Source organism: Acanthochromis polyacanthus, chromosome 6 (genome assembly GCF_021347895.1).
Source record: "Acanthochromis polyacanthus isolate Apoly-LR-REF ecotype Palm Island chromosome 6, KAUST_Apoly_ChrSc, whole genome shotgun sequence".
In the NCBI taxonomy this organism is placed as follows: Eukaryota; Metazoa; Chordata; class Actinopteri; family Pomacentridae; genus Acanthochromis; species Acanthochromis polyacanthus.
Genome location: NC_067118.1, coordinates 43,860,652 through 43,879,949, shown reverse-complemented (window position 1 = coordinate 43,879,949; position 19,298 = coordinate 43,860,652). Strand labels below are relative to the sequence as shown.

General features: G+C 39.1%; 1 protein-coding gene across 1 annotated transcript in view; it reads left to right on the top strand.

The window, feature by feature from the left end:
- The window catches only part of LOC110946928 (tumor necrosis factor receptor superfamily member 14-like), a 42,614-nt gene extending 24,014 nt beyond the window's left edge, over positions 1-18,600 (top strand). The window contains exons 3-11 of the mRNA XM_051949914.1: positions 10,512-10,645; positions 13,373-13,466; positions 15,972-16,097; positions 16,495-16,650; positions 17,142-17,229; positions 17,336-17,516; positions 17,627-17,661; positions 17,748-17,808; positions 17,892-18,600. Of these exons, the coding sequence (XP_051805874.1) occupies positions 10,512-10,645; positions 13,373-13,466; positions 15,972-16,097; positions 16,495-16,650; positions 17,142-17,229; positions 17,336-17,456 (719 nt within the window). The 3' untranslated portion in view covers positions 17,457-17,516; positions 17,627-17,661; positions 17,748-17,808; positions 17,892-18,600. The remainder of the gene's footprint in view (positions 1-10,511; positions 10,646-13,372; positions 13,467-15,971; positions 16,098-16,494; positions 16,651-17,141; positions 17,230-17,335; positions 17,517-17,626; positions 17,662-17,747; positions 17,809-17,891) is intronic.
- Positions 18,601-19,298: the final 698 nt, after the last annotated feature.

Below are 19,298 nucleotides of genomic sequence, written 5' to 3'. Positions count from 1 at the left end.
CATTGCTCCTGTTTGAATATGTTGTCTAACTGTCATAGAGGCTATTTTCTTATTTCAAATTTAATGTAAGAATTCCCGATGGCCCTTGAACTACTCACAGCCACATGACGATGTTTTGTTTCATCGACGGTAAGAGTCCTGAATTTGTCCGAATGTTCTTTGTTAACGCATCTATAATCAGTATTTTGTATGTTGTTATAATGTCGGTAGAACTTCTCGGTGTTTCCGTTTGTGCAGAAAACTGCAGCAGAATGTGGTTTTACTTATTTTCTGTGTTCAGACTTTAGTGTAGAAATTATTTCCTGAAACGCAGCAGCTGTTCACATGTTTCTGTAGAAAAACTTAAGAAAACTGCAGCATCTGACTGTTTTACTCTGTAATCTGCATAGTGGAGCTGATTTTAAGACAGCAAAGAACCAAGAAAAGAATCTTTAAACAGAAATAAACAGTGAACGACGGTAGACAGAGAAACTCCACCCTGATCTGAGACTCCAACTGTTAGGCTCCAGTTGAGATGTCTGTTGTGTTATTATATATATATACCATACTAGTTTGATTAACCCCTCAAGTGTAAGGTTAGTTTAGAACGTGAAAAAGATCAGATTCAGTGAGCAACAGCTGCACAACTGTGAAAAATGTGATCCAATAGCCTACCTCTTGTGTCTGTGATACCTATAAATGTATTGTCACAATTACGTAAGTATTTTATGAATCTTACTGCCATAGCTTGTCCTTGTAATCAGAGACCCCCACTTCCCCTTTTTCCCTGAGAAAGGGTACATTTTAAAATGACGTTGCCACAGTTTACCAGTCACTAAGGCACAATTTCCTAGTTTCACCACAAGGGGAGAGTACTGAGGCGAGCAGGGGTTGTATTAAAGTGATAGACTGTATATTAAGTCATATAAGGTCATATATTACACAGTCTATGGTTATGGTAGCAATACTATGTGTCTGCAGACCAGGAGGCTGTGCCCTGCTGAGTAATCACACGTGACGTCTCCTGTCTCCCAGGACACGTCGACATGTGACTCAGCTGAGGCCTGTAACTTGAAAACTGAACAACTTTATAGATCAGAGACATCAGAGAGAATTTATAATATTTCTGTGTCTCCATCAGCAGAACAGACTGAGGTCTAAAGAGAGTCCAGGACTGCAGAACAGTACTGAGATTATTCTAGTGACAGCAGGGACTCAGTGAATGTATCACACTGGTAACCTTGAACACTGGCACCAGTTGTTTCAGAGTTTTCTAAATAATAGACTGTTATTGCTGTAAAACAGGTTTGTTCAGTTGAGGAGGAAGACGGGAAAGAAGTTCACATTCTGTTAAACTGTAATCAGATTAACTTCTCTTGTGACCTCTGATCCTTCAGAGTTGTAAAACCTGCCATCATAAGATCAGAAGTCTGAGCTGATAAAAACAGTTTGTGTCCAGAGATCAGTCTAATAATCACACGCTGCTCTGTGACCAGAAACATTCAGATTTATTCCTGAATCAGGCTCATCTGAACATTGATCAGTGTTAGAAAAGGAACTTTGAGAGGAAACAAACAGATGAAGTTAAAATAAAGTGAACTTTGAGCAGCTCATCATGATTCAATGATCTGTTATTTCCTCACTAAAGAGAAGTGAACATTAAGCTGCTTCTTAACAGCTCTGCAGCTGCATGTTGACACTTTAAACTGTCTTTTTCTGCACAAATCTGATACTATGCAGCTTGTCAGAGTGTAGCTCCGCTGAGAGCTCCCACATATCATATGAAGATATTCACCGAACCAGAAAGACACGGAGACTGTAACTTTTTACTTGCAAGGGTAACAGCACAGTGTAACAAGACACATTAGTGCGAGCTACAAAGACTGCTCCCATACGAAGTTTATTTTATACACAAGCAGAAACGAAAACATAGCATAAGATAAGAAATAGCTCGAGTTACACAAGGGGGTGTGCTAAGCTGTAAGAGTGGAAATATACTGACTAGAAGAGCAAGATGTGTGTGTGTGGGTATGTAATGAAAATTATTATATAAAGACACTATATACAATCAATTAATGCCCTCGGGCTTGATTATGATAAATGTATTTACAAATTCAACTCTAACATTCCCTCCTGTTTATCATGATCAAGAAGTGTGAAGCTCAGTTAACAACATCTTGTAAAAACATTTTCTGCTGTCACATCATTAAACTACACTTCAACATCATCATTCTCATCATTAGAGTCACATTGTGGTTCTTCCATTTCAAGTGCAGCATAAGCAATAATAGAAGTAGTTATCATTTTAGAAATCATGGATCTCAAACATGGTAAAATGCAGGTAGCAAAAATGCAAAATAGTAACAAAATGCATATACTTATAACTACAAATCTTTTAATAGTCTGAAAAATACCACCAGATGTAAACCAAGAGGTAAAATCCCAGCCTGGAAAAATACCTTTGTCTTGGTTTCTTAAAATGTCTATTTTAATCTCATCCAATTTCTGTCTGATTAAAGTGTAATTGCCTTTGTGATCAGGGATGTATGTACAACAATGGTCATTAACAACTTCACAAACTCCTCCTTGTGCTGCTAAAAGAAGGTCTAAAGCTATTCTGTTTTGGAGTGTCATTTGTTTGATAGCCTTAAGTTCGGGATCGTTTTCTAGCTGATCAGTTATGTCAATTAGTGCGTTAGTGAGATTATTAAGAGAAAACCAAAGTTTATTTACACTTGCGGATAATCTTGATGTACCATATGAAGGAACTAAAGACATGAGAAAACGTTTTGGTTTACTGAAAGCAGGTTGTTGTTCTTCTTTAGTTTCACGGCTTTGGATTCGGTGTGTGTGTATATATGTCCTGTTCTCCAATTGTTGGTCAGTAATGACAATTACAGCAGGTTGCAAATGAACTAAGGTACAAGTACCGCACCAATCAAATGGCAAATACCAATAAAGAAGTCCTCCACATTGCCACATCATTTCGGGTGGAGTGGAGATTTTTGGTCCGAGATTAAAGGTTGTTATGTTTCTTCCAGTCCTATATTTATCTTCAGAAAACCACCAAGATGTGTTAAATCCTGCAACAAAGGGAACTGATGATAAGATAGCAGACGAGTTACTGGAAAGTGATATTATATGGATGTAATTAGGTGTTCCTGGTAAGTGATGCCTGTACATATCGCCACAGGTGCGTTGGAGACACAATGGGAAAGGAATGTTAGTTCGTAATGGTGCAATTCCTACACCTAATGTGGTGTTCGTAGCCTGTGAAAAATTAGTGGGATCCAGCCATTTTTCCTCATGAATAGTACAATTTGGAAACCAGTATGACATGTTACCAGTGAAATTTTTAGCATTCTGAGTGTACTTTCACCAAATATACACATTGTTTCTGATTTATTAAGTCCTATAGGAGTGAAAATGGTCTGATGTGTAACATGATGAGGTAATTGTGAGCACACATAGCAATTGGTGACATTATTCTGTCGTGCTGTAAAATTCATAGCTTTATACCAGAAGTTCTGTTCCCAAGTCGCTGCCATGGAGTGTTCATGGGTCCTTTTAGTCCTGTGAGTTCCTGTAGAGGAGAGAGAGAGGAAGAGGAGCCACAGGAGTGACAAAGTCACCCCTGCGACTAGCAGAAGTCGCCAGAGAGCCATTCTAAAGTTGGGCGCGGATTAGTCGGGTTCTTCACCGGATTGAGACGTCAGCACCCTATTGTGCTACTGACCCCTTTGTATCGGACTTCCACCGCTACCCCGTCGGTTGATCTGGCTCGGCTTCCAGTCGTATCAGCTTACAGTGCGATTGGTGGATCCACGAGGGCCGTTCAGCAATTTTTATTGCCGTGGGTGTCGTCAGCAGTATTTGATACGGCCCTTCCCACCGAGGCGACTTCCAATTCTTTCTCCTCAGGACTCTGATCAGGACCCAGTCTCCAGGCTGGAGCTTCTGTGTAGACAAAGGAGAAGAACACTCTGGCAGATTATTGGAACTCTGAACTTCTCTCGTTTTTAACATATGCATCATCCAATCTGCTAAAGTTACTTCTCTCTCACTATGATTCAGTGGATTATTGTTTTGTGGAAGTGGAAAAGGTCTCCCATGCACTATCTCAAAAGGTGTTATTGTTGTGTCTCCTGTAGGCGTAATTCTCATCCACAATTTAACCAAGGATAAACAATCTGGCCAAGGCCTCTTGGTTTCTTCCATAGTTTTGGCTAGCCTGTTCTTTATTGTCTGATTCGTACGTTCTACAAGGCCGGCGGATTGTGGATGATATGCGCAGTGATTTTTTAGTGAAAAACCCAATGCCTGTGAGCAATGTGTCATGATTGCATTTACAAAATGTGTACCATTATCTGATCTAATTATGGCGGGAATACCATACGTTGGAAAGTAATGGTTGCAGAGTGCTTTTGCTACAGTTATGGCTGTGTTATCTTTGGTTGGGTATATTTCAACCCATTTTGAAAACACATCTACAACCACTAAACAATACTTTAGTCCTTTTGATGCTGTTAGCTCAATAAAGTCCATATGAATTGTGTGGAAGGGGTGTTGTGCTGGAGGAAACTGCCCTCTCTTTGGTCTCATATTCCCTTGCGGATTGTTCTTACAACAAATTAAACATTTCCTACAGTATTCCTTGGCAAAGACAGAAAAGTTCACAGCGAAAAACTGTCTCTGTACCATGTATACCATCCCTCCTGTTGAGACATGGGTTAGACCATGGCTCACGAGGGCGGCTGTGGGGAACAGAGAACGCGGAAGAACGGGCTTATTATGAATATGATAAAGGCCATTTTGCAAAACAGCTCCACGTCTGAGCCAAGAAGCTTGTTCAGCCGTGGGAGCAGTGTTTTGCGCGTCCGCCAAGATGTTTAGGTCTACTGAGAGGAAAAGGTCATTCCCAGAACATTGCGTGCCAAATGAAGCTTGTTTTGCAGCAACATCTGCAAGGTTATTACCCCGTGTTATGGCGGAGTCGTCCTTTTGGTGAGACTTACATTTACACAGCGCTAATTTAGCAGGACACTGAATTGCTAAGAGAAGATTTTTTAACAGAGAGGCATGTGTAAGAGGTTTCCCACCAGAGGTTTTCATGCCCCTGTTATTCCAAATTCGAGCGAAATGGTGGACAGAAGAATACACATATTGACTGTCTGTGTAAATGTTAAGCGATTTCCCTTCAAACATCTTACAAGCGTTAATGACTGCTAGAAGTTCAGCCGTCTGTGCAGAATACGTGTGTGGTAGGCGTTCTGCTCTTAGGACTGTAGTTACTGTTGTTATTGCATAACCTACACAATTATTTCCTCGAATGTCTCTAGAAGCAGAACCATCCACAAAAATATCAGTAAAACCAGATTGTGGGAGATCAAAAATGTCAGGTCGTGGCTTTGTTTCTTCATTTGTCGTAGTCACACAGCAGTGTGGATCTCCATCGCCTTCAGTGGGCAAAAGCGTACTTGGATTTAAGGAGCTACATCTATGCACAGTTATATGTGGCTGTGACAACAATGTAGAAGTATAGGCAATGTGACGGGCATGAGTCAGAAACGGAAGATTTGCATGCAGCAGGACTGCAGCCACAGAGTGTGGAACATGGACGGAAAGTGGGTGACATAAAATAATATCTGCAGAGGCAGAAATCGCAAGAGCAGCTGCTGCACAACTTTGTACACACTGTGGGAGACCTGCTGCGATATTATCTAAGCGTTTAGAATAATATGCTACAGGCTTAGGTGTATCACCATGTTTTTGTGTAAGAATAGAAGTCATGTGCCCATTTTTGCAGTTAACAAACAGGTCAAACGGTTTGTTGTAGTCAGGTAGAGCCAAAACAACATCAGTTTGCAGGGCTAATTTCAGATTTTTAAAAGCTTCCTCAGCCTGTACAGTCCAAATAATCTCATCTGTTAACGACATGTTCTTGCCATATATTAAATCTTGCAGTGGCTGTGAGAACACTGCGTAATCTGGAACCCAGGATCTGCAAAAGTTACAAAGTCCTAAAAATGACATCATTTGTTGTTTTGTTCGCGGCTTTGGAGCATTTTGGATTGCAGTTTTTCTGTCAGTGAGTAAAGCTTTCCCATGTTTTGAAAGATTATGGCCCAAATACACCACCTGCGGAGCCCACAACTGAAGTTTGTGTAATGAAACCTTATGACCTGTTTCATGTAAGTGTCGTAACACTGCCATCGTTGTCTGTTTACAGTGTTCCTGCGTGTCTGCAGCCACAAGAATATCATCAACATACAACAGAATTTGGCTGTGTTCTGGAATTTGAAATGTTGACATGGAGCACCTGAGAGCCTGAGTGTATATGTGGGGGCTTTCTGTAAAGCCTTGTGGTAATCGTGTATAGGTGTACTGTGTACCTTCAAATGTAAATCCGAACCAGTGTTGCGAGTTTAAATGTAGTGGTACAGAGAAAAAAGCATTACTTAAATCTATAACTGAAAACCACTTTTTATCTGAAGTTACTTCATTTAATAATGTATTTGGGTTTGGAACATCAGGTGTAGTTTTCTGTACAGCATCATTCACCGCTCTCAAGTCTTGAACCATCCTCCATTGTCCTGTATGTGCTTTTTGAACAGGGAAAATGGGTGTATTGCAAACATGCTTTTTTGTTTTCACAATAATCCCTGATTTTTCCATGTCTGCAATAACAGGTCTTATACCTTCTATTGCTGCTTGTTTCAGCGGATATTGAGGAATTTGTGGTCTATAAGAGGTGGCTGCTTTTACTTCAACAGGTGGAAAATCTCTTATCAGTCCAACATCTGTAGGGCTGTTAGACCAGAGATCTTCGGGCAGATTTTTTAATTCTGGGTAATCCTCTAAAGACAGACAAATTAAGGATCAGGTTTCTTTTTCATCCAAATGTGTGGATGGTGTGGTTTTCACACGCCACCCAAGAGGTTGTCTCATGAACCCATAACGTTGACCTTTTTGCCAGTCAAAATTTGGAATGGGTTCATAGGTGTCGGCTTGTGCTTTCCGCAACAAACCCTCAAGTTGATGCCACTCCATTGTTGGAGCTTTGGACAGAGAGACATGTGGAGTATGGGGAATTTGTCCCCTAAAGAATTTCAGTTGTTCGGGTGAAAGCAGAACAGAAGCTACCCCATTTCCTCTTTTATCTAGATAAACGTGTTGAAGGGTGATTATTTGAGGGGTGGTTTGTGCGGAGAACCATTTGTCAAAACTATGATCGGGTCCTGGTGTTGTTTTGTATCTAATGGTGACATGTAGCCCATCAGGACCACGCATTTGTGTCTGTGCAGGCGGATGTGCATTTTGGATTTTTTTTAATAGTGTTTGTGCTGGTTGTCCTTCAGCATGCTTAGAAATGTCATAAGTCCAATAATAATGTAGGGGTTTTTTGCCCTGCATTATATTGAGTCCGCAAGAGACGACAGCTGAAGTCATTCCTTTTTTTGTAGGAATAACACAAATTTTTAATGCTGTCATTACATCTCTGCCCAATAGATTAACTAGGCAATTGCGATCCACCAGAATTGCTGAGGTGGTATACACTCCCGTTTGTTTATCCCGTATTTTGACCGGGTTAGAGAGTGGATGATGACCTAATTGACCATTCGCTGTTTTGACTAGGATTGTGTTAGTTGAGAATTTTACTCCAGGAGGTGGTGCTTTTAAAACTGTTCTACAGGCTCCTGTGTCACACAAACAGTCAAATTCTTGGCCATTTATAAATAATTTTCTATAGGGCAAATCTTCATTTACAGCTAATGCTTGTAGTGCTGCGAAAACATCTACGTCTGGGGTGTCTGTGGCGGTCTGCATCATAGTTTGATTTTTATTTTCTACATGATGGGGTTGGCTTAGGGAGGTGTTAACCCCCTCCTCCAAGGAGCTTGTAAGTAGTTGTCAATTTTGTGTGCTATTTGGATTATATACACGCTTTCCTGTATGGCAATTGCGTGCAAAGTGGCCTGTTTTGCCACATAGATAGCATACATCATCTGAGGTGGCGGGTCTACCTCCTCTACCCCTGCCTCTACCACGGAACTTCCCTCTGCCTCTGAAACCTCCTCTGCCTCTGTACGCTCCAGAGTAGAGTACTGTGGAGGTTGGCGTTTCATCAGAAAAATACGCAGCCGCGGGTTTAGTTAGTTTTTTCTGAATGACAGCAGTGGCATGTACTGCCCAATTTACAGCTTCTTCAACTGCGCCTGTATTTTGTCCAACCCAGTGTTTCTCTACAAAATTCTTCACTGAAGGTTGGAGCCCAGAGATAAATGCCCTTTTTAGCTGTTGTTGATAGGGTCCAGTTCTATCATTAGAAGGGTCCATGCCACAGTGAGCCTTGTAAACCTTTTCCAATCTATGCCTATAGTCAACAGGCTCTTCTCCTTCCTTTTGTTTACAGTGTGCTATTTGTGTAAAATCGGCTTTTCGCATGAATTCTGTTTTTATTCTGTCCATTAGCGCATCAAATGCAGTTTTTAAGTCTCCACTATCATGTTTCAAAGGATCATGGTTAGTACCATATCCTGTGAAGTTCCCTTCAACACGACAGAACTTAGAGCCCAAATAGGTTCTAACCAGTTGATGGCATTCAGGACCGTTTAAATGGTGGCTTTTTCTTAGACCTTCTAAGGACTCTACTGCACCTGCAGGATCTTCCTCTGGTTTTGGTATTCCTGCTAGTGCTCGGTCAATGTCTCTGCCTGTCCATGGTCTGTAAACTAAAATAGTCTCGTGGGTGTCCTGAACACCTTCAACAACTGTACCAAAACGTGGATTTGCTACCTCCACCATAGGACACAACTCTCCGTCACTTTTTGGGGTTCTGTCTTCAAAGTCATCATCTGTGCCATTGCCATAATCAGCTGGTTTATATGGGGCCAAGTTTGGGTATAGTTCAGGTTTTTTGTCAGGTTCTTCCCTAATCTGGCTTCTAAGTTCATAAGTTTTTGTCAAACCACGTCTTTGTTTGAGGAAATCGTCTCTTTTTTCTGCAGAGGTCTTTTTCTTTGGTTTAACGACTATTGGTTCCTCTGGCGGTGTCGGCGCGCTGGAGAGCCCTCCCTGCGCGCTAGGGAGCCCCCCCCGCGCGTCCCCACCACCAGTGGTTTGTTGCCTTGAATGAACCTGTGTCTCCTCATCTGGATTAACCAGTGCTAGAACCTTTTTCTGTTTCTTCTCATTTTTATCTTTCCTTTTTTCTGCTCTGAGTCTGCTCTGTTCTAGCCATTTATCTGAGAGTCTGTATTCATCCTTTCTGCGCTTCTTCTTTTTATCATTTTTTGTCTGGAGGATTTCAGTTTTTAGTTTAGTTTGGAGTTCTAGGATTTCTCTCTCATCTAGTTTGCCCGAGAAATTATGTTTTTTCCTCCATCTTTTTTGACTCACTTCTCCTGATCCTTCCGCATATTTTTCCATAAACTTCTCATCGCCTTCTAATTCACTGTGTTTTTGTCCCATAGCTACTTGTTGTCGAGTTCTCTGGCATGAGACAACGGGAGGACACTAACACATCCTTCTACTGCAGATAAGCTGCAGCGGTGTTAGTTTTTATGAGTCCAGCTCGCCCTTAATCCCTTTGTCACCAGTACGTCGTCAACAACAAGGAAAATAATAAATCAGAAATTCAGCAAGGTACCCTAGACCTTATAATGTGCTTGAATTTCTCAATCACTCTTCACATTCACACCGTGTACACCTTGCCGACGGAATCTCTTTCGTCATGTCGGCGGAATCTATTTTATCATGCCTTACGGCGGAATCTTCACACTCACACCTGTGTACACCTTGCCGGCGGAATCTCTTTTATCATGCTAGCGGAATCTCTTTCTCACCCGTGGTTCTGATCGGTGTCACTTCCTGGATCGGATCCTTGGATTCACACCCAGCGCCGAGGGACCGCTTTTCCTTTCACCGACCTGGCCACGAATTCACGTCCCAGGATTTTCAGATCTCGCTGCTTGGCGACGATCGCTGTCGACAGACTTCGGTGTCGGCTCTCCTCGACGTCGGGAAGGAATCCTCGGATCCGGCTCGAAGGACCAAGTTATATGTCAGAGTGTAGCTCCGCTGAGAGCTCCCACATATCATATGAAGATATTCACCGAACCAGAAAGACACGGAGACTGTAACTTTTTACTTGCAAGGGTAACAGCACAGTGTAACAAGACACATTAGTGCGAGCTACAAAGACTGCTCCCATACGAAGTTTATTTTATACACAAGCAGAAACGAAAACATAGCATAAGATAAGAAATAGCTCGAGTTACACAAGGGGGTGTGCTAAGCTGTAAGAGTGGAAATATACTGACTAGAAGAGCAAGATGTGTGTGTGTGGGTATGTAATGAAAATTATTATATAAAGACACTATATACAATCAATTAATGCCCTCGGGCTTGATTATGATAAATGTATTTACAAATTCAACTCTAACACAGCTTAAGAATGATTCTGTTCCCCACAGTAAACAGGTTTCACTGCTGGTTAGAAAAGTTTTGATCTCTTTTTTTTCTGCTTCCAGATGTTTTCCTGCAGCTACAGCTCAACAAATCCCGATTCTCAGTGAGGTGGTGTCTTCAGATCAAGAAAAACTACAACTTTCAGCCTGACAAAATGATTTGGAGAAGAAAACTTTTGACGCCTGCAACGTTTTTGGTAAAACAAGTTTGTATTCGACAATCAGTCATTTATTCATCAGGTTTCATCTCCTCTCCAATGTTTCTGTAAACTTACTTTATTTTCTGACTTTTTCTTTCTGATTCTGTCACTTTGATGCAGTAGCTTCATTTTCCACATACATGAATCAAATCAGAAACTGAAGCTGCTGTTGTGTTCATCATGTGAGGTGGGAGGAGACAGTTTGGTGAAGGTGATGTTAGACTGAGGTCCAGAAATATCTCTGGCAGTGCAGTAAAGTAGGAGGACGTCTGACTTTAACCTGTTTGACCTTTGAGGTTCAGATCAGTTCAGTGTATTGTGAACTTTGGCATCACTCCACCCTAACAGAGCCGCACCGACAACTGTCACACAAATGTCACCTCAACAACACTCGTGTGACTGAATGAATCAGACTGTGTGTGACTTGTTGCTGGTGCTTCTATAAGTCATCATTAAATGTGGTCTGAATGTGGTATTGGTTCATGCTATATACTTTGTAGTAAACGCCTTTAAACATTCTAGAAATAGTTCCTGAATCTCAACAGTGTCATTGCAAACAATTAAATGTACGTATTGATTTATACATTTTCATTCTGTAACTCCTCCTATGAAGTATAACTTACAGCCATGGCCATAAATTTGGACACAGCATGACTTACTATGTCTGTTTTGATGTCTATTACAGAACATAACTAATATTTTTTGACAGCACCAGTTTAATTAGTCAACAAATCAACAAGGGATATAATATTATCAATAAATTCCAACAATTGGAACAACTTTGTTCCCAAAACATAGTATTAGAAGAAAATAACAAAAAAATGCAGTACTTTCACAACCGAATTTGGTAAGAATAACAAAATGACACCAAACTCTTTTGATGTTTTTTTAAATATGAAACTTAATATAGTTCTCAGGAGTTGTGTACTGTATTGTAAGTGACAATTTTGTGGTATTTTCTAAGATTCACAAGCGTCATGGTACTTGTGTCCAAACTTATGGCCATGGCTGTATGTGTGAGCAGTTGTTGCATATTTAGATCCTGCATAATTCAGCTGTAGTTAGAGATCATCATCATGTATCTTAGATTTAAACACAAACAGGAAGACAGCAGTACAGATGTGTTGCAGACACTCTTCATACTTCAGGCGGTTTATGTTTGTTCTATATTGTTCTCTCTCTCTCTCTCTCTCTCTCTCTCTCTCTCTCTCCATATATATATATATATATATATATATATATATATATATATATATGTATACTGTATACTGTATACTATATATACTGTATATATATATATATACCTTTTTAAACAAACATGTATCTATAATATGGTAGACTTGTTGCACTGTGGATTTGCTGCTGGTTTATGCACGACTTACAACTTTGCTGTATAGTAGAGTAGAGCTGGTGTTAGACAGAGCAAATATTTAACTTATAACTTGTAAAATGAAAAAGAAACATTTATTTATTTTGTTACCTTTGGGTTCATCCACTTGATTGAGTTGTTTTGTCTCTAATCATGACGATAAACAGCAGTTTCTCAATAAAACAAAAAGCTCCAATTAGTGCTGCAAGACGAATACAGTTTATTTAATCAGAACCATTGGTGGGTTAATGATGATGTCAAGCTGTTGTGATTGAACCAAGGAGGAGTTTTCAGGGTCCAGACAGCTGAATCCAGCAGACTGACTGAAGACAACATGTATTCTAAATATCAATTGATTTCACCTCAGTAAATCCACTATGTTGGCCTCGCTGTGTGTCTGTGTTGACTTAAAGGATAACACCAGTGTTTCTTAACATGTCCTCTATTGGATCATGTTTTTAGGTGTAAATAATTCATGGAGGTAGAAATAAATGGACAGATAAATGCCAAACACTTGCAATCCAGTCTGGGACACTTTTAAACATTACTGGTTCACTGAGTGATTGTTTCTGCTGTTATCCTGTCATGCTTTCATGCTTTCATGTGCACTGATACCAGAACAACTTTCTGACATCATTACAGTCATTCTCTCTGCAAACATGATGGTCTCTGTGGACAGAAGAGTTTTCATGTGTTTGTAGCACAACTAACCACAGTTTCAGTGTCCCACCCCTGAAGTAGTCTGTGAAAGCTTCCCAAAGTCATTTTATTGCCCCAATGTTAAAAGGGTATAAACAGTTCATTGATATTTTTCATCTTTTAACAGACATCATGCTGCACTTTCTGCACTCTGGATGAATCAACTCTCTCTTTGCACAAAATTTTAGAACGAGACTTCTGTCACATATTAGACACACATTTGTCTGTGTAGAAAACCAAATCTGTAATATTTTTATAATCTCAATCTAAGCCTGTTGATGGCAAAAACAAGCACTTCAACTTTGACACAAACATAATAACCCATGAGATTGCATTGTGGCTGTTTGGCAGCTGCCAGACAAAATGACTGATCCCAAACATTTTTTCCCCTTTAATCATTTTACACTTGGGAAGGTTGAGAAATGAGGCCAAGGTTTAAAAAATACTGGATTTATCCTTTAAATATTGCTTAATTCAGGTAGATCAGTTGATCAGTTAAAGTGAGGAAAAATGGAAAAAGACTGTAATAAGTTGGCATTTCTGTCTGATATCACGTACCTTCCTGTACCATCATCACCTCACCTCAGGTCTTCTTCTTTGTCTCATTTTTAACTGAGGCTTCACTGACATAGAAAAACCTTTTCTTATCTCCACAGATCATCGTGATGAAAGTCTTCACTGGTCACACTCTAACATGTCATCCAGCAGAATATCAGATAGGGAATGAATGCTGTCCAATGTGTCCTCCAGGTAAGATCCAACTGGATGTTTTGGTCATCACATGTGATGTCCTGTCCTAGAACATGCATCTGACAAATAAAAAAATGATTTAACAAAAGTAAACAGACTGTATATTTATTAATGTTTATTTTGTGAACTTTGCATTGTAAAAAACACACATTAAAATAGTCAAATGACAGTTAACAAAACAGTAAAATATATTAAATTAAGTGCAAAACACTATTATTTTACAGCCTTTTCCCTCAAATATTACAATCAAACACTTCCAAAAAATGTAATTAAAATCTACAGTCAAACAATTTTAATTTCTGTTTTGACCTAAATTATCACGATCAAACATAACAGAAGCTCAAAACTGTCTTATTTTGAAAGACAAAGAAAGTAAAACACTTTATTTCAGTTTATTCAGATTAAATGTACAATATCAACCAATGCATTCAATATACACACGTGGACAAAATTGTTGGTACCCCTCAGTTAAAGAAGGAAAAACCCACAATTCTCACTGAAATCACTTGAAACTCACAAAAGTAACAATAAATAAAAATTTATTGAAAATTAAATAATCAAAATCAGCCATCACTTTTGAATTGTTGATTAACATAATTATTTAAAAAAACAAACTAATGAAATAGGGCTGGACAAAAATGATGGTACCCATAACTTAATATTTTGTTGCACAACCTTTTGAGGCAATCACTGCAATTAAACGATTTCTGTATTTGTCAATGAGCGTTCTGCAGCTGTCAACAGGTATTTTGGCCCACTCCTCATGAGCAAACAGCTCCAGTTGTCTCAGGTTTGATGGGTGTCTTCTCCAAATGGCATGTTTCAGCTCCTTCCACATATGTTCAATGGGATTCAGATCTGGGCTCATAGAAGGCCACTTTAGAATAGTCCAACGCTTTTCTCTCAGCCATTCTTGGGTGTTTTTGGCTGTGTGTTTTGGATCGTTGTCCTGTTGGAAGACCCATGACCTGCGACTGAGACCAAGCTTTCTGACACGAGGCAGCACATTTCTCTCCAGAATGCCTTGATAGTCTTCAGATTTCATCGTACCTTGCACACTTTCAAGACACCCTGTGCCAGATGCAGCAAAGCAGCCCCAAAACATTACTGAGCCTCCTCCATGTTTCACCGTAGGGACAGTGTTCTTTTCTTCGTATGCTTGGTTTTTCAGTCTATGAACATAGAGTTGATGTGCCTTACCAAAAAACTCCAGTTTGGTCTCATCTGTCCAAAGGACATTCTCCCAGAAGCTTAGTGGCTTGTCAACATGCATTTTTGCAAATTCCAGTCTGGCTTTTTTATGAGTTTTTTTCAGCAGTGGTGTCCTCCTTGGTCGTCTCCCATGAAGTCCACTTTGGCTCAAACAACGACGAATGGTGCGATCTGACACTGATGTACCTTGGCCTTGGAGTTCACCTTTAATTTCTTTGGAGGTTGCTCTGGGCTCTTTGGATACAATTCCAACGATCCGTCTCTTCAATTTGTCATCAATTTTCCTCTTGCGGCCACGTCCAGGGAGGTTGGCTACTGTCCCGTGGGTCTTGAACTTCTGAATAATATGAGCCACTGTTGTCACAGGAACTTCAAGCTGTTTAGAGATGGTCTTATAGCCTTTACCTTTAAGATGTTTGTCTATCATTTTTTTTCGGATGTCCTGGGACAATTCTCTCCTTCGCTTTCTGTTGTCCATGTTCAGTGTGGTACACACCTTTTCACCAAACAGCAGGGTGACTACTTGTCTCCCTTTAAATAGGCAGACTGACTGATCATGAGTTTGGAAACACCTGTGATGTCAATTAAATGACACACCTGAGTTAATCATGTCACTCTGGTCAAATAGTTTTCAATCTTTTATAGAGGTACCATCATTTTTGTCCAGGCCTGTTTCATTAGTTTGTTTTTTTAAATAATTATGTTAATCAACAATTCAAAAGTAATGGCTGATTTTGATTATTTAATTTTCAATAAATTTTTATTTATTGTTACTTTTGTGAGTTTCAAGTGATTTCAGTGAGAATTGTGGGTTTTTCCTTCTTTAACTGAGGGGTACCAACAATTTTGTCCACGTGTGTAATAAAAACAAAGTTTGTTTATTTTGAAAATACAAGAGAGTTTAAATATGAAAGTACAGAAAATTATAAAACTAATACAATTTAGCTTAAAGTGATCAGGAAAAGCATTAAATTAATAGAATGAGCATGAACCTTTATAGCAAGAGCTGCATTTAAGTTAATTACAGATTTACTGTCATTTAATAGCTGTTTTATTCTTAATTTACAGATAATGTCTAATTTTACAGACCTGGCTATACAATTAAAACAAAGAAAACTGCTGCAAGTGTCAGTAAAGAGAGTTATTTTCATAAAATTAGGATTTTTTTTTTTTTTACAGTATGGCTTCATCTATTTGGGATAACAGTGAGACAGGCAACATGAACTGTATGAGAGTTTAGTTAAAAGGAAGCAGGACTGTGTTAAACTAACTTGTTCATTTTATTTTAACCAGGAAGTCGAGTTGAAACTGATTGTACAGAGTTCAGATCCACATCATGTCTGCCCTGCCTTGAAGGAACGTACGTGGATAAACCCACTGGGCAGAAAAAGTGTTTTGACTGCACTAACTGTGATGAAGGTTTGTTGATTTGTTGGAGATGTTCTGGTTTAAACTTGTCTGGTTACTGCTTGTTCCTCTGTTATTGCTCTATAATAACTGAGGCAGCTGCTGAATATTGATGTAACAGAGTCATCACAGAGGTGCAGAGACTCAGTTTGATGAGTTTATTACACATGATTGATAAAAAAAATTATAGACTGTGCAGAAACAAAGTCATGAAAAGACTTGTGGACCAGATTCAGATTCTTTAAGTATTTCTATGAAACAATGATGAGCTGCTGTGTTAGTTGCTGTAATGACAGACCAAACTCCCAAAAATCAAATGTCTACTTGTTGATATGTAAAGTTACTTTAAATCAAATCCAAATGATCCATTTTCTCAAGTTCTCTGTGCATCTTCAATCTTTCCTGACAGGTTTGGGTCTGAAGGTAAAGACATCATGTACAACAACATCAAATACAGTTTGTGAACCACTGGAGGGATTCTACTGTATTGATCCAAGAGGGAACAACTGTGTAGCAGCACGTAAACACAGAATCTGTCATCCAGGACAATACATCAACCAAGCAGGTTGGTATTTCTGATAAAATGTTAAATAAGAACAGCAAAAATTCAGGGAGTCTGACCTTATTATAGTTTCATTTAGTTGTGATTTAGGTAAAGAAGCACCAGAATTAGACAAAAGGAAGATAAAATAATGATCTGATCTGACCAACAGCTGGTAAAACTACATCATCTACACATTTGATCTTTTCTTTCTCTTTTTGTCTTGAACCAGCCTCAACCATGTCTTCACATTAACCACAAAACACAGTTTTACCAAAGATTCTTTGTGGTTCTTGCAGCTAAAACTAGACTTTATTAATGAATGTTTGCTGATTTGTCCTTTAATATTTTCTTCTGCTGATTCCAGTCTGATCTTCTCCTCAGCAGAATGATTAACTGATTAAATCTGTTGGATTGTTGTTCTGTCTGCTCATCATTCATCATGTAACACTTTGAGTCCTTCATAATGTGATTCTGAAGTGGTTTCTACACATCTATGATTTGTGTTTGTGCAGGAACAGCCTTCACAGACACTGTGTGCTCTGACTGCAGCGCTGGAACATTTTCAGATGGAACATCTACATCTTGTCGGCCACATTTTCAGTAAGTGAAGCTTTAAATCACACATGGAGACTCCTGACTTCTAACAACAGCAGAGAATCTGTTGGATCTGAACATTTTCCTGTAAAATGTCCTTCTGTCTTTACAGATGTGAATCAAACCTTGAACTGATAAAACCAGGAACTGCTTCTACTGATGCTGAATGCAGAGAAAAAAGTTCAAATGTTGCAGTAGCTGTGACCATCCCCTGTGTTTTACTTTTTTATTAATATCTGCTGGATTAATTTATTGGTTTCACTTCAGAAAGAAGAAAATGTCTTTCAGAGAAGGTGAGGATGACAGAACAATGAAAATGTTTACATGGTTTTGCTGGATGAGAATATTTCTGCCAAGTCATGACTCTGATGATTGAGATGTTTTTCTTGATTTTGTTTCATAGCAGAAAAAAACACAAATCCAGTCATTTTCAGTCAAGTAAGTTTATTTCTGTCTTGTGTGTTCACTGTTTACAACACTTGGTTTGTCAATGAAATTGAATTATGTCCTTATTGTTTTTTCAGCCTTTGTTAGAAAATGGAGAACTATCACCGTCAGAGATGGTTCCTATGAGAACATCACCAGGTAGGACAGCAGTGTGTTGTTCTCTGAAATGTTCATGAGGTCAATGAAGTTTCTGCTCTAAATGAAAGTTTTTCTCTCCTCAGACGAAAACCATCTGCAGGACAACAAGTAGGACTCAGTGTCCTGCAGAGTAAATGTGCTTCAGAGTCCAGTTTTAATCCATCTGGATGCTGACACATCGTCTTTGCAGTGTACTGAAGTAAAACAACAGTGAGCTGAGTTTCCTGGTTCCTGCTGGATCGTTGTCTGAGTACAGAAAAGTTTCTCTGGAAAAGAACAGATGGAAGATAAATTTATCGACTCACTGACTCCATTGATCTTCTGCTCACAGTTGCAGCAACTTCAGACTGAAACTGGACTTTAAATGAGGACAAACTGCTGGAACAGAAGATAATGGGTCCTTTTCTGCAGCAGGATGGACTAATGGCTGCCATGAAGGGGAAGATTTTCTGAACAACTGACTGTTTTATGAAGCTGCACAGGTTGTAAATTTAAACCAGTTTGTGGTCAACAGCACTGCAGTTGCAATCTTTTTTTTTTCATGTTTTTTCAGTTTCTGTTCCTCAGTTTCATGCTGTCAGTTTCTCTTTCCAATTGAGTATACATTCAGTTTGCTTTTTTCTGTAAATATTGTACAGATTTCCATCTGCAGATGGAAATTAGCTTAAAGCTAACTGTGGTGCAATGCATCAAATGGAAACATTTATGTTTAATATTGTACATGGTCCCTTTTTAAATAAACTGATAATAATAAAAAGATTTACATGAGCCAATCTGCTTTTATACACCTTTTTTTTTTTTTTTTAAATATTTAAGGCAGAAACATTTTGAGTCAGAGGCCACAGAGAGTCAGAGCAGATAATAAAGCTGAAATGTGTCTTAATATTTACAGATTTGATGTTGACACTGTCCCTAAAGGATAATTCTAGTTTATTTCCACCTGTTGTGTTTCCCATTAATGTTCCTATTGTGGCTCTATGAATCATACTAACTCTGTTCTCTCCACCTCTAATGTAGCAGGAAAACGAGGATTCACACAAAACCTGGTTTTTATATGAATCATTTTATGTTTAATTTCATTTTATTTTTTGTCAGATTAAAATGAAACATAAATTTGCTGCTTGGAGCTACATTTTTAAAACTCCAGTAAGGATCTCCTCCTCCTTGGATTCTTGCATTTTCATCCATGAATGTCAGTTTGTTTACATATGTGAGGATGATCTTCTGGAAGCTCTGCAGCTAAATGCAGTGATGGATCAACTGTGGACCATTATGAGGAAAGTCATGGATCATTTTAGTTTATTGCAAGAGGAGTTCACAAATAAGACACTAAAGCAAAATTGAAGACGCCACTTAAAGGATGGAGGCAGAAAGATGTCAGGAAACTGGTGTTGTCCTGCATTTACGCCAGATTTGGAAAATCTCTATATGACAGCTGGTAGCCTAGTATTAGTTAATAACCTTTTCTCTAATCATCCAGACAGTCACCA